Source organism: Brugia malayi, assembly GCF_000002995.4.
Source record: "Brugia malayi strain FR3 genome assembly, contig: Bm_v4_ChrX_scaffold_001, whole genome shotgun sequence".
NCBI lineage: Eukaryota > Metazoa > Nematoda > Chromadorea > Rhabditida > Onchocercidae > Brugia > Brugia malayi.
In genome coordinates, this window is record NW_025062479.1 from 11,653,599 (window position 1) to 11,679,504 (window position 25,906).

The following is a 25,906-nucleotide window of genomic DNA, read 5'->3' on the forward strand; positions in this document are numbered from 1 at the left end:
AGTAGGAAAGGATTTTGGTGCTAAAATATTATTGATTCTTTCAAGTGTTTGATGGATTCATGGGTGGGAATTATTTTGGATATCGTCCATTCGTCCAGTAACAATTATAGATTAAGCCGAGTGGGTATTACAGTGATAAGTCGTAAACCTTTTGTTGAGGCATATCTTTTGTCCTTGTGCTAAAAGGCTTCAACATTGGGATTGCGGGAAATTCTGGTACTTTGGATTTTGTATTTCAGGGGAAACTTTTATTTATTTCATTACATATATTACTAACACGTTTCATCGGATTGCAAATATTGTTGCTGATATGGCTTTTAGCAAATTTGTGTTCCTAACATGTATTTTGTTCAGCATTTTTTTAATTTTGTTCATGCTGTATATCAACTTTCCGGAACTTACTGAGTAAGTTTCATACCATTTTCCGTCCGATTTGTTAATTGTGTAAATATCTGGAATATTACCCACTGTTTTCAGTATTTGTTGTCTGCACTGCTTATTCCTGCTGAAATTTGAGTTTACAGATGAGGGACACTGCTTTGTATTGGAAGATTTAGGATGTGAAGTCTAGAGAAAAAAAAATTTTCTTGAACTAACTTTGTCTGCGTTCTATTTATTGACATCATTTGAGTTGGCGAGCTACAATAATATCAAATCAAATTATTGTGAGGGTCGAAATAAGATCCATCAAAACTGAATTTTAATTGCAATTTTTCTCATGAATTCATTTCTGGATGACAGCTTATTTTTCACTTTCATTTTAATGTTCTGGTGTATTTCAGCGATGAAAGAGTTGATTTCAAACTACCAAAAGATCTAAAGCAAGCAAAACGATTAGGTTTGGTTCTTTCAAAGTATAAGGACAAACATTATTATACTGTCTTATTTGGTATATCAACTGTATACATCATGTAAGTTACTGTCAAGATTGTTACTTGCTATTAATGCTTAGTTCTTACTTCCCTGATCTGCTGTTCTTTTTTGGATGTTATCGTTCGAAATTATTTCCAAATTTTATTGCAGAAAATACTAATTAAGTTTATCTGTTACGATTGTTATGTAAGATTTCATCCTTTTCTTTGGTTCGTCTTTTCGTTGCAATAACCATTCATAACATCTTATCAAATTTGGCATCATGGGTCTTTCTGAGGAAACTCCGATACTGTTACAATAACTTTATCACAATGTGTGTGGTCGAACATTTTTGCCAATCTCTTTTTTCATTTAAAAATTTTCTTTCCCCTAATTTCATGGTTGTGTGTATATTTCAGGTTGCAGTCATTAGCTATTCCTGGTTCAATTTTTCTTACTGTTCTTTCAGGATATTTATTTTCATTTCCAATTGCTTTATGTCTAGTTTGTACGGTAAGTCATGGTTAATGTCATATTATTAATTTTCCATTAATTAACACCAAAATAACAAATTAGCAGGTTTTTAGTGTTCAGCTTGTGGTGCACAGATATGTTATTTCTTTGCACGTTTGTTTGGACGCGAACGAATTATGGCATTTGCGCCGGAAAAAATAAGCAAATGGAGAAATGAGGTTTCATTTCATTAGAACTTTTAACTTTATTATTGTTATTTTTTTCTTTTTTTTAGTTGAAATGTTGATCTGTTAAAATTTATTTTACAACTAAATATCTTATAAAGTATCCTCAAATATTAGCAAAAAAATAGCAATAAGTGATGGCATATGGGACGAATTAATCGACATGGATTTGAAAAATTTGCAGAAAATTTTTTTAAAGAGGATTAATTGGTTTGCTGTTCAGAATAATTACTTGTTAAGAAAAATTTGAGCAAATGTGAAATACATCAAAGCATTTTGTACAAATATTGTTATTGCGTTAGATGTTATCTTAAGTGCCGTTAGATTGTGATTTTACTGTTTTAATTTCAGTATTATCCTTTTTTTTTCAGGTTTCTGATTTTGATAGTCTCTTTTATTTTATAATTTTTTTGCGAATAACGCCGGTTTTGCCGAATTGGCTCATAAATCTCGCTTCTCCTATATTTGACGTTCCAGTATCAGCGTTTTTTTTCGGAACATTTTTGGGTGAATGATTCCTTTTGTTTTCCTTCTTATTGGTTCTTAAGTCACAGTTTGTTGTGTAACTTTGCTTTATCTCATATTTGATTTCTTGCTACTTATTATTTCTTGTATTTCTTATTTTTCCAGTGACATTTTGACTTTCAGGCGTAGCACCACCCTCGTGTATCTACATTCAAGCAGGTGCAACTCTTCAAAAGCTTACACATGTAGGAGCAGCTTGGTCATGGAACGCTATATTATTAGTAGCTTTTACTGCACTTCTGTCTTTGGTACCCATCTTTTACAAACGGATAAATAAGAACGATGGAATTTTTGATAGATCAACAAAAAATATAAAAAACTCGTAGATACTAATCATGTGATTGAGTCCTTTATGAAATTTTGCCTTTCAGTGACATGAAACTACTCAAGAGAATTTGAATTAGTGCTATAATAATTGTGCTATAATTAGTACTATAATAACAGACATTAAATAAATCGAATTTGAGAGGAGTGTGAGGAGAGAAAGAACTAAAATGTACGTATTCAGTAATTTTAGGTTCACAAAATCAAATCGAGCAGTTTAGATTGTTGATGTTTTGAAGAGCAGGTAGACTAGAAGGGAATGATTCGGAGCTAGTAACGTGAACTTTCCTAAGTTTGCAATTTGAAATATTAAAGTAAGTGATAAGTGGTAGCCTTGTATTGAAGTACCTTGTATCATTTGTATTACAATTTGGGAATTTTTAAAGTTTCAATAAGCTGTATGAAAAAAATACCTTATTCGGACTTTGATATTCTTTGCTAGTCAAGATTTTTAATAAATAAAGGGTGTCATTTAATAAATAAAAGTGTGTTTAATAAATAAAAGGTTTTAACTTGAATTATTCTGGTACGTTTTCTGACAGCTTTTAAAGCTTCTTTATCTTAAAAGTATAACATTAAAGTCCTTTTAACTGAGACCGAAAGACGAATTATGTGTTTACTGTTTACCAAAAGAATGCATATAGCTAAAGCGATACGACAGTCTACTGTCTTTTATATTGGCTGCCAAATAGAACTTTTGCGATATCAATAATCTAGTTATAAGTATTCTTGCAAGAATTTTACCATCAGTAGAAAGCAAAGTAATACCACAATAATCCGAGAAATCGAAAATCTCTCGTAATACAGGTGGTGATAATCACATCTCGAAGAATCAGTAAATGTCCGTTTCGTTCCTAGCAGTTCACAATAAGCTCTATCGGGGGGCAATGTTTGGCCTCTGTATCTCCAAGTTTTGGATGGAATTCAGCAACCCCAGATACCTTACCAGATTTCGGCTGTTACATACCCTTGGGATGGGTTATGTCCGGTTCAGTTTTCACTGATTGTTGGACGATCTGCTGAATTACTGAGTCTTTAACTGAACACTGGACACTGGATTTGCAGTCACCCGTTATCATGGAAGAGGAGCTTCTATGCCCCTCTGAAGATGCCAGCTATCTGAGTAGGTTTCAACTATATGTCGATGGTAACAACATATAAATTCTGGATGAGTCATTTGTAGGTTAGTGATAACAGATGAATTAATTAATACTGGTTTGCACAGTTAATTGTTGCTTCTTGTTATGGTTCTGTACTGAGGAGCAACTCATTATCATAAACACCATATTTCAAAAGAAATACAGCCTAGAAACAATCTTGATTCTCGATCAGTGCATTGGTATCTCATCGATTATATTTTAATGCGTCAAAGATTCGTTCGACATGATTTATTCTGATTAATAAGCCTATGGAGACTTTCAGGACGAACCTAAGAGAGCAGGAATTCCTAGGAAAAGAATCAGTTAACAATCTTGATATTACTACAGAACAGATTTATAAATCATCCGATAGATCCCTCCCATGCAGCACTCTGGTAACTCATCAAAAGTAGCATCCAACAATCCTCCACAATGTGCTTTAGGCCATATAATCCTTTATTGGTTTTTCGCTTTAGATGGCATTTTCGCTACGTATGCACCTACCTATCTGCCTTATCTTCCATCTTCAATTTTTCACTTAGTAATGATATCGTTTCTCTCGGGTACAAACCAATTTGAATACATCAAACGTAGGTATGAATAAATGTGGACCGGAAATTTTTGAGAGAAGTGATGCAGTTATCCATGGATCAGTTCTGCTCCACTAAGTATTAGGAATTTTTTCAAGATAACAAAAGTTAAAAAGAACAAAGATAGTTAAAGAGGATATAGCTGATTTTATGAATCTTTTTTACTCATTCTTTACCAATTTCGTCTCATTCAACAATATCCATTTATCATGGTAAGAAGATCATTGAGTCAAATTTATTAGACATCATTTTTACATTTTAATCAGATGACAGTAACTTTGATCGTAAGCATTCTGCAAAAAGATTATCTTAATTGATTATGAACTATTCAAAAAATTTTTTAATAATACAGTCAGCACGATTGTTCTTTCAGTGATCTACTATAAGCCTTTAATAATCTGTTTTTTTCAAACATTTTGTGCTTGACTTTTGATCTCATTTCTACGAACAGTCGTGGTGATATTGTCTACACCTAAACTAAATTTAGAGATAAATGATTGTATTAGCAATGTAAGCTTTTTCAGAATTTTCAAATTTAATTAGTAATAAAAGAAAAAGCAAACAAAAAGCGATTTTTAATTTCAAATTACACACCTTTGAAAACAGCATTACTTTTAAAGATAATTATCAAAATTTTAAATTATTTCTCCCTGCTAGAACTCTTCATGTCCACAGATACTCTGCCATAAATAATTTTTCGCATTCCGTTGTTGTTAAATGAAACTATCGCCTCATTACCGGATTAAACAAGACAAATCGATAACCCATCGTAATCAGACAAGTTTTTTTAAAGTATTTTGATACATATTTCAAAGCTTATTATGAACATGACTCGTCATTATATTGCATTGTTTAAAGTTTTGTAACGGTGAAAATGTAATTAAATAATGATGCCAGGTATACTGAATTGATAATCTTTATTGATAGCAACAGTTTAAAATAGGAAGTCAAAAAAAAAAGATTGACTAATTTATTTATTAGTGTGAAAGATAAAATTAATAAAAAATACAGCAAAATATCGGCAATATATTTTGGAAAAATTAATTGCATGCGACACATTAACAGACTGACAGATTTATATTATATATTTAAATAAAATTAAAATAAAATATGATAAATTTAAGAAATGATTCGAGCTATGCGATGATTAGTGCAATTTATTTCTCTCACTAAAATTATGTCAGTGATCTATATTTTATTTGTTTTTTTTTTTTTTTTTTTAATTTCTAAAGTTTTTGCCTTTTATCAGGTTTCTCTTGTCAAGATTTTTTAATAAATAAAATGCCACCACTTGCTTGTTTGAATTATTCTGAACATGCTTTTTGCAGTTATTTCAATGATTCAAAATCTTCATTCCACCATCTTAACATTATAACATTGAAGTTTTTTTGACGCCAATTAATATGCTAATATCTTCTTCTGTTATTTTTTGTCCGATCATACTTCGACAATTTTTGACCATACCTTTTCTGATCAAAAATTATTTAGATAATATATTCTTGTGGTTTAACTTATTTTTGTATGTGGAATAGTCCACTTGTATAAATAAAGTAAATGGAAAAAGCTGATGGATTTTGGAATTATTAACTTTATAGAGAGTAATCGCTTTATAAAAATTCCCAAGAGAATATCTATCTTGATAATATGCTAAATGATGAAATTTGCTAATACGTTTTTTTGCTTTGCTAAATATTAAACTTCGTATAATTTCATTCTAATCAATTTAATCATTCAAAATGCTGAAGCTTTTTAGAATTTCTTATACTTATTTTCTAATTCATGCATTTTTAAATAGTTCTAATTCATATAGTTTCTAATTTGTATTACTGGCACTCTGAAACTACCAATCATTTTATAGTGATATGTATATATATATATATATATATATATATAATTAACTCATTTTAAAATATGCAACAAAATATGGAAAACTCGAGGACTTAATTACTTTCATCAGAAGCTGGTAACTTTTTTTTAAGAGGAACTTTGCTTTATTTAAGAAATAGCAGTGAGTCCGGTGACATAATCACCGTAATGATAACTCTTAACATTTGTTGTACTAAATATTAATGATTAAGTCATAAATTTTCTTAGCTATCTTTCGTTCTTGTAAATCTGATGATTGGTTTATTGCTTTCTTTTTTTATTCCCAATTTTCTGTTAAGAACTATTCCATACGCGTCTTTATCAATTCGATTCATTGATTCTGCTTCAGAGTTTTATGCTAGAATGGACAGATTTACTTTTAACTTGCTATGTTGTTTTCTTTAATAGCAGTAACTTGTGACTAGCAATTGTACTCTCAACGCAAAAATTTTCAAATTTTATACCTTTGCATAATCTGAGTTTGCTCTCTCAAAGTAACCTTTTTTTATCGTTTATTCTTTATTCGTCTTTGGTTATCAATTATCAGTTTCAATTTCGGTACGCATTTTGACTTATCCCGAAGTTTTCTTCTTCCATTGACTCTTTTGCTGGTTTCAATCATCGACACTGTGTTTATTGCATTCAGGAGAAATTACAGGAGATACATAATAACAGTATTTAAATCAAGCACCCATATAACAGTACATAATAACAGTATTTAAATCAAGTTATAGATTTCATTTTGAAATAGTTGACGTTATTTTTCATGGAATAGAAATCGTAACAATCAAACAATTTGAAATATAAGTTGGATGGATAATAAGTATTCAACAAGGGCATAAATTAAATTGCTATTATTCTGGTATACTTTTACCAGCTAAATATGTTCAGGTAATTTTTTTTTCGCTAACTCTGATTCATATAATCAAGAGAACGATCGATCGTTTCAATATTGTAATTGCTAAAAATTTCTAAATATTTCTCTTCGGAGATTTTTCAGTCTTTTGTTTCCTCAATATAAAATATGTTTATAATATACACGAAAACAAGAAAAGCAAATTCCTGAGAAAGTGTAAAAAATCATATTTGATGTAATTCATCGATGAAAAGAATGATAATTCAATTATTTATTTAGAATTCTCGTCTATATTATCCTAAAAACAGTACAATCAATGACAATTTGAATTTGACATTGCAGTAACACTTTAGAACTTTAGAACCTATATTTAAAAATCTGTGTAATGAAAATTAATGATTTCAAAATTAACATATATATTTCAATTTAATGGTGTACCTCAAGGCAGACTTCACCGCCTGGAGTTTTTGTTTCTTTTTTATTAACTTCATCTGTTCTGAAAATAAGCGATTTGAGTTAAAAAATGATGCATTCATTTGAGGTGAAATTTATTGAAATATTCAGTGCATTTTAAAAAATGGGTTAGTGGAAGCAATTAGGAAGGAGCTATAGTCGAATATTGAGTGTTCAGAACGGCTACTGTCCCAGTGTTCTCGGAAATCAAGGTAATCAAAAAAAGAAAACTGAATGAAAAACAAAATCGAAATACCTGGTTCCTGAAGCATCGGATTCTGCTATCGCGGGTAATGAGGAAATGAACTTGCAATCCCTATTAAGACCACAGATTTTTAGAGCATTTATGAAAGCAACTAATTTGATAACGGTAAAACCGATTAGAATTGGATGTTCTTTTAGCTGTAAAACAACCAGACACATCTTCTTTACGGAATCATTTCTGAAATTTATTATTTCGATTTTTCTTCTCGAGAATTTTGGATTTATTAATACAAATATGGTACAAAATTTTGAAAGCAGCAATCATTGTTACATATATATCATTAAATACCATTAAATTGTTTAAAATAGATATTTAGTTCCGAGTGTAAAATACGAAAAATGAATTTTCATTTTTTTGTTAAGCAAACTTAGCAAATATTTGATCTTCCCTATGAACTGTATGCAATTAATTCATCATCATTCCCAAATTCCAAACATTCTGTACTTATAGAAACGATCTTTAAACTTTAAAATACGTAATAGCATACTTCCAAATGAAACTAATAAAAAAAATGAAAAGAAGATATAGCGCAATAGTGAAATGAAACACAAATCTGATGAGATGTAGTAGTAATGAAAAAAATAATTGAAAAGGAAAAAGGAACTGATGAAGAATAAAGAATTTATAGTGTTATACTGAATTAAAGAAATACTGTGGTAAGTTAAAATGATAGTGAACAGAGATCATTTATGCGATAAACATAAATGCATTGTTGAATTTACGATTTTTCAAATAGTGAATCATTTGAATTAATTACGATTATTGCACTTTTTCCACATCCGGTTCCGGTCATTTCGGTTTTACTTCAAAAATAAATACCTTGTTGGATCAGCTGCCCACCAAACGGAATTCCGCGAAAGTCCCCATGTTCGGCAATTATTGCTCGTTAATTGTCCATCATTATCATTATCCGTATAAAACATTGCAGCAATATCATCTGCATAAACAGTTCTTGTGCTCTGTGCCTGTAACTGCATTTTATTCAAACAAATGAATAAACCGGAAATTTGAATTCGTCAGAGTATGTATGGTTTATTGAATAAAACAAAGTATGGCACAAAAAGTTTGATAAACTTCAAAATAAATTTATAAAAATAGAAATGTTATTTAAGCCTCTTATGGAATTCTACGACATATTATATCCTGAAACAGGTTATTTGATTAAAATTTGAAATCCATAAATGTTAAAACTAAAAAAATAAGAACAAAAGAGTTGTTAAATAGAAATTCATCATTATGCAGGTTGTAATATATGATTAACGATACTAACTGTAAAAAAATAAGAAAATTTTACATTATAATAAAAACTTAAATCGATAAATTGATTGCTCTGTACATAATACCCGTAAACGTGAACTTTCCGATCCACAGTTACAGCACAGTACGGATCCTGATAAACAGCTGGTGTTGGTTGAAAACGATAACTTTCATCGTTTTCACGATCACAGTAAGAATTTTCTGATTTGTCACAAATACTTTCGCAATGATGGCGTAAACTACTATCATCGCTCGAACCTTAATTTCTTTATGCATTCAAATTATAAATGACTACAACAAAGAATTATATTTCATGGAAAAGTCTATTTCTTTACTTCCTTAAATTTCATCAGTTTTAAATTTAAATAGCAAAAAGTTTGCTTGATAGATCAAATTAGCAATACTATATTAGCACCGTTCATTTTTCTTACTTAATCATCCAAAAAAAATTTTTTTAAAATAAAAAAATAAGTCTAGCAATAAATACTTAATAAAGATTTAACTTTTAAGGATAAAATTCTTGATAAAATGTTGCAAAATTTGAAAAAATTTTAATGATATTACTCACCATTACATCCTGATACATGCTTCATTTCATTGTCATCACGTACGTTATGACGTATTTCCGATTGCTTATTTCGTCGTTGCATAGCATAAAAATTATGTGATGCAATTTTGATCAATTGTCGACGTAGCAAATGCAATATATTAATTCGTTCATGGCGATTTTTATGATTGCTAAGAATTTCCGATTTAGGATGATCATGAGATTCGGCTACTGATCCATTAAAGTGTAAATGTTGATGAGATGAGGTGGGTAGAAAAGACTGATCTGCTACAGCATCCCGAACAGCACTTTCACTAATCATTGGTATGAATAATGCTGGAGTACTGCCAGTCATTTGATTGCTCTGAAAATGAAATTAAAAAATACACTAAAGAAAGAAAAAAAACAAGTCAACTTTAAATAGAAATTGTGACATAATTAATTAGGCATTGAAGGTGATATGAAAAGTAACTACTATGTGAATATCGACTTTCATTTAGTACAATTTCTGATTTTTAAGGTAATGATTGTAATAATTACTGAATTAGATTGCAATTAATTTTTCACATCATTAAATTTATAACGTTAATAAGATGTTTTTTTTTTAATTTATTATTACGAAATAAACTAATTAAATTACCTAGCTACATGCAAGCTTTCTTGAACTTTCCCATTTTTTTTCTTGGAGAATTTAAACTATTCAAGAAGTTTAACAATAGAATAGTTGAAATTTAATAAATCATATTAGAAATAAGGCAAATGTATTTTGCATATAACGTGAGGCAAAAATTCATTTCAAATATGTTGCATGGATTTTTTCAGGATAAAATAAGAGAAAGAACAAGAGAAAGAATAGGAGAGGGAGGGTTGGAGAGAGAGAAAGGTTAAAATAATTATTATTTCATGAGATTAAAGAAAGTCTACGTAATGGAAAAAGCCTAGATTAGTTCGTGACATGAAGATATAACAAAGCATCATTAAGCCGCTTCTTCCTCTTTTTCTTTTTTTTTCCCTCTCTCCTTTTTTTTCCGAAAGAAAAATCATTTCATCAATTGAGGAAAGGGATACAGAGAGAGAGAGGAGGAAGAGGGAGGGAGGAAGAGAAGAGAGTTCTATCAAAAATGACTGTTTTCTTTCTTAAATGTCATTTTTACATCATCTTTAATAATGTTTTTCATTTAATTAGTCTGAGGAAACAAAAAACAAATGAATAAATAAAAACAAAAAGAAAAAAGAAAAAAAAAAAACCCAAAATGTAATATCAAACAAATACGTAACAGACATGAAAGCAGGAAAAAAAGAGAAAATAACCTCTAACATAGATAGAAAGATGATAAAAAGAGTTTTTAGATGAAGAACGACATTTGAAATAACAATTGTTGAATTTGACTTTTTATCTTTTTTTTTTTTTTCTAGAATAAAGAAAATAAGTAAGGTATGAGAGAATATCGTAGAATCAGTAAAACCTACTTGGACATGCTATTTAAAAAAAATGAAAAACAAAAAAAAAAGGAAGGAGGATTAAAAGGGAAAGGGAAAGGGAGAGAGAAGGAGAGAAAGAGAAAAAGGAAAGGAAAGAAACTGCAAATTCTCATTTCTTCGTTCCTTTTCGGCTTCTTTTTTTCTGATCTCTGGATGGAAAATGTGTGTTGAAGGTATCCTATAATCATAGTTCATGTGTATTTGCTATATAGAATTTAGGTTATGGATAAATGAAAAAAGATTTCTTTTCAAAATTTTGAAGTAATTTTTAATTTATTTGCAAAGATTTAAATTATCTTCTATAAGGTTTTCATTTATTAATTTTGTAGTTTTATATTTAATTATCAGAGATAGCTAGCATGTATAATTACTATCAGATATTAGTCGTTCCTTTTGCTAATATCTTCACTCATTTTAAATATGAAATAAAAAACATTCAAATTTTTTTCTTTAATAAATTTAAATCAAAGTAGGGTGTTTTTCTTTTTCTTTTTCTGTTTGTTTGTTTTGATTAAATCTGAATCCATGTAAATTTATGGATTATATTGGTGAAAATTTTAATTCAACGGCTAGACTACTTCTTTACTTTTATGTTATCAGTATCAAGAAATTTTAAGTGAATTTGATATTAATTGACCATCTGCTTACTTATAAGATGAAGTTGGTGAAACATGCAATTTCCATAACATTTACTTTTCGATGGAAGAATTGAATGGACGAATGATTATTTACTGACGAGAATGTTGAAACTGCAATAATATAAAATTGTAATTTGGAAGGGAATGATTGGTTGTATAATTTCGTACATTTACTATGCCAATATTATTGCTCTCATTTTAATAAATTAGCATTTCTAATTGTTGATACTTTTTTTCTATTGCTAATACAATTAGTGACGCCAAAAAAAGCAAAGACAAAGGAAAACGTAAAGAAAAGGAAGGAAAAAAATGACATTACTTTGATACTGAATTGATAATTAACTAATGATATCAATGTTAAATAACTAAGCAAATTGTTTTCTTCCTTTTTTTGCTTTCATATTTTCAACTAAGTTTATCATATTTAATGATAAATAATATGAAATTATAAAAAAATTGAACTGATGATATAAAAAGAATTATTGATGTGACTTTTTAAATATATATATATATATAATGATGGAAAAAGTTCAACTGAGTAATAATGAAATTTATCACACAATCTCTCTAACAACAATTATGTGCGTAGACTTAACAGTGATATTGTCAATGTTGAAAGGTTATAAAAGGTGCCAATGATGGTGCAAAAAAAAATGAAAGGGGAAGAAAACTGTGAGCCGAAAAACAAACAAAAAAAAAACATCATGGGAAAGAAAGGAATAGGATTGACGTAATAAAAAAAATAGAGAAAAGATATAAAGAAATAAAAATAAGGAAGAAAAAAAGCCAACTAGTAGCATTAATATTTGTTGCTGTAACGGTACTGAAATGATTTTTTAGGAAAAAGAAGACAGGTAGAAAGAATTCGGAAAGAAAGTATGAGAAAAGAGAAAAATTTTATTTGTCATAAAGAAGAAAAAGAAGAAAAATGGGAAAAGCTGAAAGAAAAATAATAAATAATTTAATTCTATGAATTTCAAGAATTTTACACAAATTATGTTATTTTTACATTTCGAATAGTTCGTAGACAATCTAAAACAATTAGGAGAGTGGAAATAAATAAGAAAAGAGAGAGAGAGAAAAAAAACGAGGGACAAAAAAAGAGATGAAAACAAGTGATACAATGAACTGAAATGATATGGTTACCTGATAACACTTCTTTCAAGGATGTAAAATATTTGTGGAAATTCTTTTTTTTTTCTGAAGAATACAATGGAAAACGGTAAAATATTGAACAGATGTCAACATATGTTGTTCACCTAAACTGCTTTTTCCCAAATTCAATGAATATTATTTATTTATTGTTATTATCATTACTATTTATTATTATTATTAATTATTATTATTATTGGCATTAATCATAATTATTTGATTTATAACCTGTCACCGAATATTCAATTGTAGAAATTGCTTTGTTGTACTTTAAGATCAACAGTAATTTAAGTTATTTCTTCTCATTAAGCAAAAATATGTTGGGTAATCAATTTAGTATATAATATGCCATGAATTATGATATTATACATAAAAATGATAATTAGTAATGGAATGTATGCAAGAGTTAGCATATCATAACACATATTTTGTCAGTTTTAAGATTGATTAAATCATAAAAATATAATTGGAATAGAATAACAGGCAGGATGATAACTTTTCAAATGGATTAAGATTTAAATAAATTAGATAAAAGGAAAGAAAAAGATATCATAATTTCTAGAAAAGAAAGAAGAAAAATTACAAGATGAAATATGTGTATGACATTACTACAACTATCATTTCTTGTACTCTGCAATTCCTATCCTAATTTGATCAATAACTGATGCTCATTGTTTCAAATGGAAATTTACGATTTCTTCAGATCAAAGAGTTTTTGTAATCTTTTCATGCTTGCACTTCTGTAATTACAATACCGCCAGGCACATTACACCGTTTTCCATTCCTTTCACACTTCTTTTCCTACTCTTTTCATCTCCCATTTTCTTTCTTTTTTCCTTACTGCTTTTCAACTTGTCCTTCAGAAAATTTATATCACTTCAAAGAGAACATACATCATTTAAATGCAACATATCTAACTAACCAAACTTTCATATCATCTCATTTTTCACCACTGATACTGCATGTGTGTGTGACACAATTAGATTAAGTTTATTATAAAAATTTTTTCTTTATTTCTTGAAAAAAGAAAAAGGAGTAATTTGTTAAAAAAAATGCAAAGGTTGAAATTAATTTTTATTAAAAAATTTATTTGCTATATAACATCGTTTTTTTTCTTCTTTTTTTTAGTTTGTATAGTTAAAAGGAAATGTATGATGAAAACGTCAAACATTATGATGAAATTTGTACAAACAAAGAAAGTTGTGGAGAATACATTGAGAACAGTTGAGGAAACAAAATTGTTTACTCAACCGATTTTTCATGCTCCTGAAATTATGATCAAAAGTAGTTGTTTCGAGAAATGTTTCCGGTAACAATGAAGGTTGCACAAAAGGTGAAAGGAAGAGATTGTTGCATCAAGAAATGTTATAAATGAAAAGTGGCACCAAAATATTGATATTTTGGATATAATTCAATATATCGCACAGATCATGATAATATATGAGTAAAAGACAATTATGAATTCAATTAGACCAAACTTTTAAAGATAATTACGCTTACGATTTTAATTACATTTTGTAATTCAATCTATCAGGTAAGCAATTTATATTTGAAATTGTTATAAAGCATATGCATATCCTAGCACATGCAAGTATCTAAAATTATTTCCTAACGCATTATGATTATCATATTTAATCAATGATAAATCAATCCATTATTTCATTCTCTTACTGTTAAGTAAAAATAATTTTAATAATTGAAAATATATGAATAAATTAAACAATAATGTATAAATAGTAGAAATGATCAGAAAAATTAAAGTTAAATTGGAAAAATTTGTACAAAAAAAAAAAATTTCAAAGCTAACAAGAAAAAAAAAAGAAACGGAAGTAATAACCATAAATGTCATTCATTTAGAATTTTATATAAACCCGACAATTTCGACATTGGAATAAGTAAATGTCATCATAAGTTTTCAAAATGTCACATTCTAAGTTACTCGCACTTTCTCCGTCCATTTTCCTTCAAGTAAAGCTTTCTCGTTGGGCAAAATTGTGATAAATATACATATTTATATAATAATACGTATTCATAGAAAAATATCTGACTTGTAAATGAAAGTAATATTTGTTAAACACCTGTAGTTTGATACTGGTTCTACTTCTCTCCATTCTTTCCCTTTTTTTTTCTCTGTCCGCTAATTACTTTCTATCCTTTGACTCCCTGCAAACACCTGTTTAGTTACCTGAAATTGTAATCCTGTCAAAATTTGAAGAATTTTGGTGTTTTTTAAAATATTACTCCAATATTTGTCTTTCATCTTCTCATTATGGGCAAATTCTTGATTGCTTTTTTTTCTTTATAAAATGGTCAATAAGAATGTCTGTCTCCGATATATGCAACTGGAGTGCATATGCCACTAAGTGAAGAATGTTATAATAAGAGAGAAAATGTACCTCCATTGATTCATTTCATCGTTTTTCAAAAGGAAGAAGAACGAGGAGGATTGAAAAGAATGAAAGCAGTAGAGTAAGAAGACCAAGGTAAAGAGTAGTTATATATTTATACTTTAATAACTTGAAATATAATTTCGAACTCTAAGTAAGGATATTAATTCTTTTCTAAGCAACTAATAGAAATGTTAAAGTATAACTTCTTATTTATCATTCGAGCAGGAAAAAAGTAAACATTCATAAACACTATTCAATAAATAAATTGTTATGCTAAAATTACTAAATGAAAAGATCAAAAGACAAGCAATAAAATTAATGTTTGCATAAATTCCAATAAATTAATTCAAAATAAAACAAATAATTTTGAGGGAGAAAAAAAATAATGAAAATTTGAAAATAAATTTGTACATGGAATTTGGACGATGTCAAAACGTGAAGATGGGAAATGCTCACTTAACAATTATCACAAGCTGTCGGTTAAGAAAACGAAGTTAGAGAACTGGTTTTCTTTTTCTGGTTGATTCAACAAGGATGACTAAAAGATCTTTCCCTCCCCTCCCCTCTCTCCTATCCCCTTTCACCGCCATTTACTTTCCAATTATAACAGCTACTTACTAGTTACTATAATAGCTCCAAAGTTTATTACTTAGGTAGCATTTTGCTCAGGTAACATGTTGCTCAAGCAATGAATGTCATTAAATCGATGCAAATATTCCTTTTTAGTTAGTAATTATAAGCTAAATTTTCTTTTACTACCTATTCTTTGTCTACTACTTGAATTTTACAATCTTTTTCTTGAACAAAATAGGTCATATAACAAGAAGGGAGAAAAAGAAGAAAAAACGAAAGCAATAAATAGCAAATTGAAAAAGAAAATATAAATATTTTTTTTTTTTAAATTAATGAATTGAGATCAAAAAAGTAATGATAGGATAAAAATGGAATTTACTGAAATGAAAATATTGAATGAAAAATCCCTAACGTTGCTCATCGAATTACTTTTACTTCATTAGCTTTCCACTTTCCCTTCCTCTTTTCTTTTTTTTTTTAAAATAATGCGGCTTTGGGAGGTAAGAGGAAAGATAGAAGAAAAATAAAAACAAAATGAGGAGAGGAATCTTTTTTGTTCAGAGCTATTTTTCACTGAATCCAAAACTACATTCAAAGATTTTTTCCAGTGATATCTATAAACTATAAATGTACCGAAATAAAATTCTGATAATTTGTTAGGAAAAATGAAATAAGCTAATTTGTACATTTGCTAATTTGTACAATTCTAATTCTATTTAACCAATTATTGTAAGTATTGAATTTTAGGATAATTTTTAGATAAGCTTCAAATTAGGTTGTTATTTTTTGAATAAATTAATTGGATATCATTGTAGTGATATATAATTTAGACTATATCCACCAAATTAATGGCTTAATTTAAATTGCATATCAGATTGTTAATTGCAAATTTCATGAAATTTATACATAGCATTGTTATAAATGGTATTATATAAAGAAATTCTTTTAATATTTTCTTACTACTGCTATAAATACTGAAAACATTTCAAATAACATCAATAGCTTTTATAATTTAAGAAACAAAAATAATGATAACATTTAAAAAAAGAAAAAAAAAATGAATAACTAAATATATGTATTTTAAACAGAATTGATTTCTGATAAATCCATCAATCCATTACAATTTTATCATTCATTGTGATGAAAAAATTAAACTGGTCATTTAGGAAGTATTCCTACTTTACGGATTCGTACGTGGAAACTGGAGTTACTTGATCTGCTCTGATGAAAGCTCTGATGATATGTTAAAATTCAAGTGATATAAACTAATTTCAGTTGTGAATCACTGAAATTTGTTTCAAGTGAAAACTTTGGAGAAATTCGATTGTAAATTTATTGAAACAAACCTTTGCTCTATAAGAAAAAAAATTTATTGTCAATTGAATAAAAAGCTGCAGAAGTTTGTTGACAGCAACCGGAAGTAATAACTACATTTTTACAATTTCTAGATTTATGGGTTAATTTCCAATCAACGAAGTATTAACATTTCATAACAATCAAGCTATTTTCAATATATCCATGCAAATTCACTAATTAATTAATTAACATAAATTTTTACTAATTTTTATATTTTGCTATACAACTTGGTAATTTTGTTGCTTTATATTTCACCGGAATCTTATTTTTTATGAATGAATTCCGTCAAACTCTCATCTATTAGACGTTCCAAAGCAAATATATACAGATTTCTATCTTCTAAATTACCGAATGACCCATAATACCTGTACCTGTATGCGCTAAAACTGATTCATACCCGTTAACCTTTTTTAACTGTAAGCACTTCTCAATGTATACATGACCTGGGCTACATCAAGCATTATTTGTCACTCCTGAATAAACAGCTACAAAGTAAAACATTACGAAACTGTTAATTGAATGCAAAGGCTAAACACTGAGCCTTAAAGTCATTCAGGATATGAGGATAAACAAGTAGGTTAGGTTTATTTAGCAAAGAGAAAAATGATCTATAAGTAATAAATGAATCATTACGGAGATTTGCAAAATTTTTTATAATCACAATCTTTCAGCTCATAGTCGGAAAGTAAAGAATAAGAAATAAAATGTATAAAACAAGAAATAAGAAACAAATTTTTTCCGAAAAAAGAGATAGAACCCTAGATATTTCTAATAGTTGAATTTAAATTATCCAACTGGCAGCTCATCCAACAATTACGCTTGTTTCCAAATCCGCAAAATCTCAACAAAACAGCAAATATTTAGAAGACTTATATTCCTCCAAATGCTGGTATTATTTCGTTGAGATTACACAATAAAAACTAAGATAAAGAATATTGAATGAGAATTACTTAAGAAGTAAAACTCACTCTTAGATTACTGATATTAAAGTACAAATTCTTGAATCATTTGGAAAGAGATGCTACTTCACTGTTGCAAAATCAAATGACATTCCAACAACAGCCATCAAAGTAAATGCTGTCACCTATCATTTATTCCAATATAGTCAAACCTCACAGCAAACAAAATATGCATCAATTAGCTAATGAATGCTTTAGAAAAAAACGAAAATTACTAGTTTGTTTATTTTTATCTTGAAAAGGAAATTTTGGCTAGCTAAATAAGCTCAAAAGGTTAAAAAAAAAATTAAGCTGACAATATTCATATTAGTTTTTGGCTTAGAACGATTTTTATCACCATTCCAATACAATGCATTTCTTTCGCTTTTCCAAAATGATCTAATTAGATGGTATTATTCAAGTGATTCAACCTGAAATTGATCTTATAATCATAGAAACCATAAGATATTCGATCTTTCAGGAAAGAGAAAAAAAATACCCGAAGGAATATTTTCAGTTAACAATTCTTTCGTTTTGCTTGTTTTTTTTTATTTTTTTCTTCCTAAATAAAGACTAAAATTAAGTGAGCTAATTATTCTCATATATATATATATATATATAGTGTTTTTGTCTGCGAAATGAATTAATTTTCTTCTCTTTTTCAAACACATATATTATTTAATAAAATTTATATTTAATACGAGATATAATTTATATTCAATAAAAATTTTCCATCTTTGTTATTTAATAATGAAATTTATAATTGCATTACTTGTAATTTTGTTTCATTTTTGCTTTTTTTTTTTGAGTATAGAAGAAGTTCAAATTAAAGGCTAGCTTAATCATTGTTACTTTATTATTTTATTACATATGTAGTAATGGTCATAAAGGAAGGGTAAATATTTCGGTATACAGCTCAAACGATTTGCATATTTTGCTGTAAATTAAGCATTATTATCTAATTCAATACATTTTATTTTTTTCTCTTTCTGAAAATTGAGATTTGAACAATTTTTTGTGCAAATCAGCAGATTAATAATTTTTTAGTTTTAATTTCATTTTTTTTTTTTTTTTTTTTTTTTTTTTTGGAAGCTTAGAATAAATTTCAAGAAGATATTCATAATTCTTAAGCAAAAATATTTGATGGATTGGCAATTAACCGGAAACATTTGATTTTCTTCCGGTCTGGTGCAAACATTGCACATGATTGCAGAATGCTGAACAATTGATGAGCATGTAAAAATTGTCACAGGAGTTGAAAAAAAATCAAGGAAACCTTACAGGATGACATGAAATACTTGATAAAGTAAGATTGTCGATGGTAAAGTAAAGGATTATATGTTCAAATGCAAATTATTTGCCAATTGAATTATTTAATCAAAAATGCGGAAACTACTGCGAACTGTCCTATGGCTAATGTTAACAACCTTGAAGTATGCTTAAATTTAAAACTTTTAAATTCATTATATTTCGGATGACTTTTTAATTTTCAATTTTGATTTAATTTCAGTCTTTCGAAATCAAAATTATTTGACAAATTCCCAATATCTTTCGCAAGAAATAATTGCAGCATATAATATAAATTGGAAAAAAAAATTCGAACAAGCATTTTTAACAGTAACTCTCATTACTACATTACTAATATTGCGTGAAATACTTACAGTCACATCATTTAGAATATTTACGCTGCATATTACATTTTGATAAATAACATATGAAATATTCACTTTTCAAAACATAGAAAATATTACTATGATGACCGGAAGGAAATTATAAATCAAATGACATTTCAATGATAAAGTTAAGAAATGTAATCAGAATAAAGGTGGAACAAATCATTAAACGGCTGATATTCCGTTAATTTTTAATTCATATTTTTTAACAGATATAGGATAAAATTTTAAGATGATTAAACGAAATATTCAAATACTAATCATGTTCAATTGTTTTTCTGAAGTTATAAAACCAAGAAATTCACAATTTTTTCTATTCCAAATATTCTTAATTGAATTCCACTTTTCATTTAATTATTATTTTATAGTTTGTTCTTACAACTTTCTTCACTTTACTCGCTGCATGTTAGCGTGCATTAACGTATAATATTTTTCACAATTCAAATTATATTAGCATGAACTAATGTTGTTGTTTAAACAAATTACAAAAAAAAATAAGCTTTATACAACCAATGTAAGTTTACTTTATATTATAAAATGTTGGATTACAATTAAATGAATAAAAGTGAAATAGGTCAATTTACATTAAATTTAGTAAGTAATATTTTGCTTTAATCTTTTCAGTTTTACAGTTTATAAATGATAAGGCAAACATTTATCTCATATATTCTAATGCATTATTGTTATATCATGTAGGGAATTTTTTCTTTTTTCCAAAATTTTTAAATTATTAGTAAATAATTCAATTCACTGCTCAACATGGTACCAATAACATATCCATTTATTATCACCTTAACATTCCCAAAATGTTTTGATCTTATCAGTAAAATGAAATAATATCATCAACGAGTGTTCATCCACAGTCTCAAATTATTACACAAAAATATCATATCGTATTACTGAAGATCTATCACTTATACATCCCTTATCCAGTTTAATAAAATAAATTTTGATACTAAAAAAAAAGAAAAACATTAGTAAAAAAGCTTAGAAAATGAAATAAATTCGATATTTCGACATGTTATTAACAACAATTACACAGTAATTGCTTTTTTTGTGTTTTTTTTTTCTTTTTTTTCGGTGGATATGAAAGATATTTTGATTAATTATAATTAAAACCTTTCCATTTGCTATAAAGAAAATACTAATGAAAGCAACTGTATCATTTTTGATGATACAGTTGCTTCCATTCTTTTTTTTTTTTTTTTTTTTTTTCGTAATTAATTATCTCTCATATTTTTTCAATGTTTAATAAAAAATGTCAGTAAACATTAAATAATATTAAATGTTAGCATCTATTATTACAAATTGTTTAAATCGTATGAACATTTGCTAATTTTTTTCGGTGTACCTCAATTTGCTCATTGTTCTGTTATTCAATAACGCATGAATGTAATTTTTTGTTGCAAAAAACAATTTTTATCTTTCAAATAGAAATCACTGATAGTGCTATTAATAAATTTAAAATTTTTACAAATACAAAAACGCACTAAAAATTTTGATGCAAAAAAAAATCAGAATTTGTAAAAGAGAGAAACATATTTAGAGAGACATAAGTAACATTCAAAATTAATTCTCATTCAATATGCTCCAGTTTTGATAATTTAACAATGCTTATTGAACTGGCAAACTTCATTACATTAACAGCTAATTTATAAAATATGACAAACAAACTCATTTATAGTCGATTAGAAAAATTATTATTTTACAAGACAAAGAACGATTCAAAAAATCCAAATAACAACAAAAACATTTTTGAGAAAAAATTTCATAAATAATTTCATTGATAATAGGAAAAGTGAGATAAAAAAAAGTAAGAATAAATATTTCATCTATAATTAAAATATGAATTTATTATCTTGTTAAACTTGTAGTTTTCTAACATTTGATCATTAAAATAATCGAATGAAAATTATTATTAGTGTTAGAAAATTCAAGAATGTTTTAAAAAATTTAAGAGAATGGAAAAGCTATCAGTTACTGTTCTAATCAATACAATTTCACTTTGAATTTGTAAACAACTAAAATACATGCACATTTTATTAATCATTTAATGTAGCAAACAATAGTAAACAATAATTTAAGAAAATGGAAAAGGTGAATCACTTTAATTAAATGAAAGCATTAAAAAATTGGGAGATAGATTAACTCAGATAATTATCATTAAAATAATAAATTAATTACTGCTCTTTTGGTAGTAACATTATTATATTTGGAAGAATTTCCTTTTTTTGAGAGTTCTCTTTTTCTATTTCCCTTTAAATAATGCTATTATCTACAAATTAACTATTTACATTATTATTTTACTAATAATTCATTCATTTTTTTTAATAATATTGAAAAAAAAGTTTAATTTGATTTACTCTACCACTCCTTTTTCACAATTCATTAGCACTGTTTGCTTTCGCCAATAATATAATTCATATATTTACTTAACTTATTTGTCTATTTTTAGCAAAAAGTTTGTTAACAAGAAGCCGGCTTACATTTTTTCCAATACGTAATCCCTAATCACCACAATGTAATCCGTTTAAGTTCTTTTTTAAATCCATCTGCTTTTCTTTCTCTCTTTCGATCTCTTTTTTTTAAGCTTTATTTTTTTTTTATTTCGCTATTCCACAACGTTCATTGATTTTTTCGTTTTTTTTTTTTTTTTTTTTTTTATAAGTTTTTGTTAGTTTGTTTTAAGTGATACTTCTTTTTTTTTTTTTGCTCTCTGTCTTCTCTTTTCACTTCTTCTACGACACTTCAATTTTCTCAACATTTTACTTTTTTTTTTTCATTTCCAACTTTTCTTCCTTTTTTGCTGATCTTGCCATAATTTTTTGGTTAATTTTTCCCCGCTTTGATTGTTTCACTCCTCCTCTCCAAATCTTTTTCCCTACCTCTATCATATTAGCATTATATTTGGTAATTTAGTTTAGTTGTAAGATGGTAGTTAGCTGTTTGCTATCAACAAAAAAGCCTAGGAAAGAAGTTTGTTGAGAGTTTTTATATTTCTTTCTATTACAGAGATTTCTCTCTTTCTTCCTCTTTCTTTTAATTTTTCACTTTTCATCTATTACAAATTTCATTTTCATTATTGATAAGTTAGTACTACTGTTACTGAATATTTTCCTTTTGCTATGTAATGATGAACAATTGAAGGAACAATTAAATTTTTGATTCGTTAAAATTTAATCAGAGTTAAATAAAGCACAAATTTTCGAGATTTCTTAAATCTTTTCACGGTGCTGAAAACAATATATATTTCTGTATGTTTGTGTATGTATATTACTGAAAGTAATATACTTATTTCATAATTTTACTCTATTTTATTGATTGGATCTCTGAAATTTTTTGTCCAACGTTTAATAACTAATGTGCAATAGTGCACCACTTTTCCTTATTTCGTAAAATTTCCCATTTTTTCAATTTGGTGATTGAAAAAATTAGATTCATTATTATTATTTTTTTTTTTTTTTCAATGCATTGAATAATAGGAAAGAGAAAAGGAAAGAAAGGGAAGAACAATATCTGATCCTAAATCTATTTTCTCTTTTTATCATGTTGTTCCATTGTAATTTTTAGTAAGAATTACAAATGAAATAAAATTTGATTGATTGAAATTTTTATTCGACATCTTTTAATTCTTTAATTCAAAAAATGTAATCATATAAAATGATTAAACAATTTAAACCATATGAATTGTTTATGTTTGTATAGATAGTAATTTGTTGGCGTTGATACTTGTGTCAAAGTTACTAACAACATTTTACTGCATTGCAATTATCAGATAATACCTGCACTTCAAATTGTGATAGTTGAAAGGGATACACATATGACTAAGAGACTTTGTTGAAATCAAGCGCAACAAGAACATAAATAAATGAGCATTTTTAAATTTTGAGCTTTAGTAGTTAAAGCTCAAGATTTGAAAATGCTTACCTTAATGTCTTACCATAAATTGCTTATGTCTAACCATAAAATTCAACTTAAATTTCTCACTAACGTGAAATGAAGGAGGAACAAACTGTATGCTTTTGACGACTTAAATAAGTTTGAAAAAAATAAACGAATAAAGAAGGAGAAAAAAAATATTGATACTTTTTAGTTAAACAAAATTTAAACAATTTCAATTATTCCTCCTTTTTCTCAGCAATTTTTAATTTAATCCCACTGTAACAAATTGATGCTTAACTAACCAAAAAAAAAAATGTGTTTTAAACATTCAAGTTCAAGAAATTAAAGTTGTTTTAAACAATTCAAGAAATCAATGAAAACTTTATTATAAGTATGTGTGTACTTACTACTCAACATGAAATCTATTACCTTGCACTTTAGTCGTAAATTGAACAATTGTACCACTCATTTGTTACGAAGAGAGAGAGAGAGAGAGAGAGAGAAAAAAAAAAGAAGGAATAAAAAAAAACTAAGCGCTAATAGCCTTCTGAAATGAATTGTTCAACTATACCAATTTTTAAAATCACAAAACAATTGTTTAAGCTGAAAAATTATCGTTTTTCGAGAAACAGAGGAAGTCGTTAAAAATTGTTCTACCAATTCGTCAAACTCATAATGTTACTTTCTAATTTCGCTCTTTCATTGATATTATTTTACAACAAATTTCACAAAAAGAAAGAAAATGGTGGTTAATTATTATTATTAAAAAAAATATATTAGCTAATGAAATGATAAATAAATAATAAATGCTGGTGCGAAAATAAAAGGTTAAATGAATTAGAATAATAATTTCAGATTTAGTGTTGGGTTAAGAAAATTGTTTCAATGACAGATGTTAATGATAAAGATAAGTATGAATAAAATAGCAATAGTGATGGTGAGAAAACTTTGGATGGAATTGAAATTAAAATTAATGGTAAGGATATAATGATAAAAAATAATAAATTGATAAAGTAAAATTTTATAATTGAAGATACAAGCTGGATGCAATGTGACAAATCAGATTAGTGGTGACGAAATGTTTTTCACATTTATTTGCTTCTTTTTTGACACATTTACAAAAATTTCTATTTTCATTTTCATTTTGTTTTTCTCTTTCTTTCTTTCTCCCTTAAAAAAATTTTTTTTTCAAAAAATTCATATATTTAATTAGCTCATATACTTTACCCACATACTGAATCATTCGTTCATCTCTTTTTCTTTTCAAATTTTGTTTTAATATTCACAGTGGGAAATTTACTGTCGTCAATCATAAATCGATAGAATTAAATCGTGTTTGATATTATGTTTACTATTAGCAATCATCAATTGAAATTTTATTTTTTTCAATGGTTTAAACTTCTTTGAAATTAACATTTATTCATTAAAATTACTTCATTTTATTTTATATGACGCAAAAAAGTATGGTTTGTAAGGGATTTTTAAACAATCATTTTTAGCGTAAATAATTGAGTTCATAATATAAGTGTATGATAAATTTCAGCCCATTTAGTTTGTATTTTATTTCTTTGTAGTTATCATTACTTTAATTAAATTATTTTAACTAAGCAATGCAAAATGACGATAGTTTGTATCTTTCATTTTGAAGTTTGTATACGTTAAGAAAAAAAAAAAACTTATGTTCCGATTTAGTTACCATTTACTAAAAAATACAATTAAATAAAGTGATGTGGAGATTATGTAATAAAATCTTCAGCATTTTTTACGTTAGCTAAATGCATTCACTGTTTAATGGATATTTCGAATTTATAATATCGAATGGAAAAGTTATTAAGGAATTGAAATGAGCAAAAATAATGCATTTAATAATAAAAATTAATTTCTTTTTCGTTTTTTTTCTCTTTTTAAACAATTTGAATATCTGCTTATATGTAAGCATATTTATTTAAAAGTAATTTCTAGCTTAGTATCATTTAATTTTAAAAACTTTTTCTTTGTTTTTTTTTCTCTTCTTCTAACATGATGAATGAAAAATTAAAGGTTGTTTAATAATAATGTTTGCCAAATGTTAACAAATCTTGTTGATGATTACGAATCACTTTGTTTTTTTTTTTTTTTTTTCATTTTTTCTCGCCTTCTCCCTTACTTCTCTTATTGTTTTAAAACGATTTTTATTTTCTATTTTTTTTTTTTTTTTTTTTAAAGAGAATAGAAACTTGGAAAAGGTGATGAAAAACATTGGCATAATTTATAATTAATTATTCCAGGCGTTTCAAATAGGTGTATTCTTATAATAATCATATAGAAAACTTTCCTTCTTAGTTTTACTTCATTTTTGTTTATCGATTAAAAAACAATTTTAATGACTGAATTTCAAGAAGTTAAAAAAGAGAGAGAGAGGAAAAAAAAAGCAAGCCAAGAATGAAAATGGAATAGGATACTTATAAATG

General features: G+C 27.1%; 2 protein-coding genes across 2 annotated transcripts; one reads left to right on the forward strand and one right to left on the reverse strand.

Annotated features, from left to right (window-relative positions):
- Positions 1 to 373: 373 nt before the first annotated feature.
- Bm3035 (KIAA0033, putative) lies at positions 374 to 2,401 on the forward strand (the record flags this gene model as incomplete). Its single annotated transcript, XM_001892734.2, has 6 exons — positions 374 to 405; positions 783 to 911; positions 1,272 to 1,365; positions 1,440 to 1,544; positions 1,922 to 2,057; positions 2,199 to 2,401. The coding sequence occupies 6 exons, from the start codon at positions 374 to 376 to the stop codon at positions 2,399 to 2,401; spliced, it is 699 nt and encodes a 232-aa protein (XP_001892769.2).
- A 4,720-nt stretch (positions 2,402 to 7,121) lies between these two features.
- Positions 7,122 to 9,727, reverse strand: Bm7881 (Uncharacterized protein; the record flags this gene model as incomplete). The annotated part of the gene is made up of 6 exons (XM_001892733.2): positions 7,122 to 7,148; positions 7,289 to 7,346; positions 7,560 to 7,745; positions 8,388 to 8,533; positions 8,863 to 9,083; positions 9,394 to 9,727. The coding sequence occupies 6 exons, from the start codon at positions 9,725 to 9,727 to the stop codon at positions 7,122 to 7,124; spliced, it is 972 nt and encodes a 323-aa protein (XP_001892768.2).
- Positions 9,728 to 25,906: the final 16,179 nt, after the last annotated feature.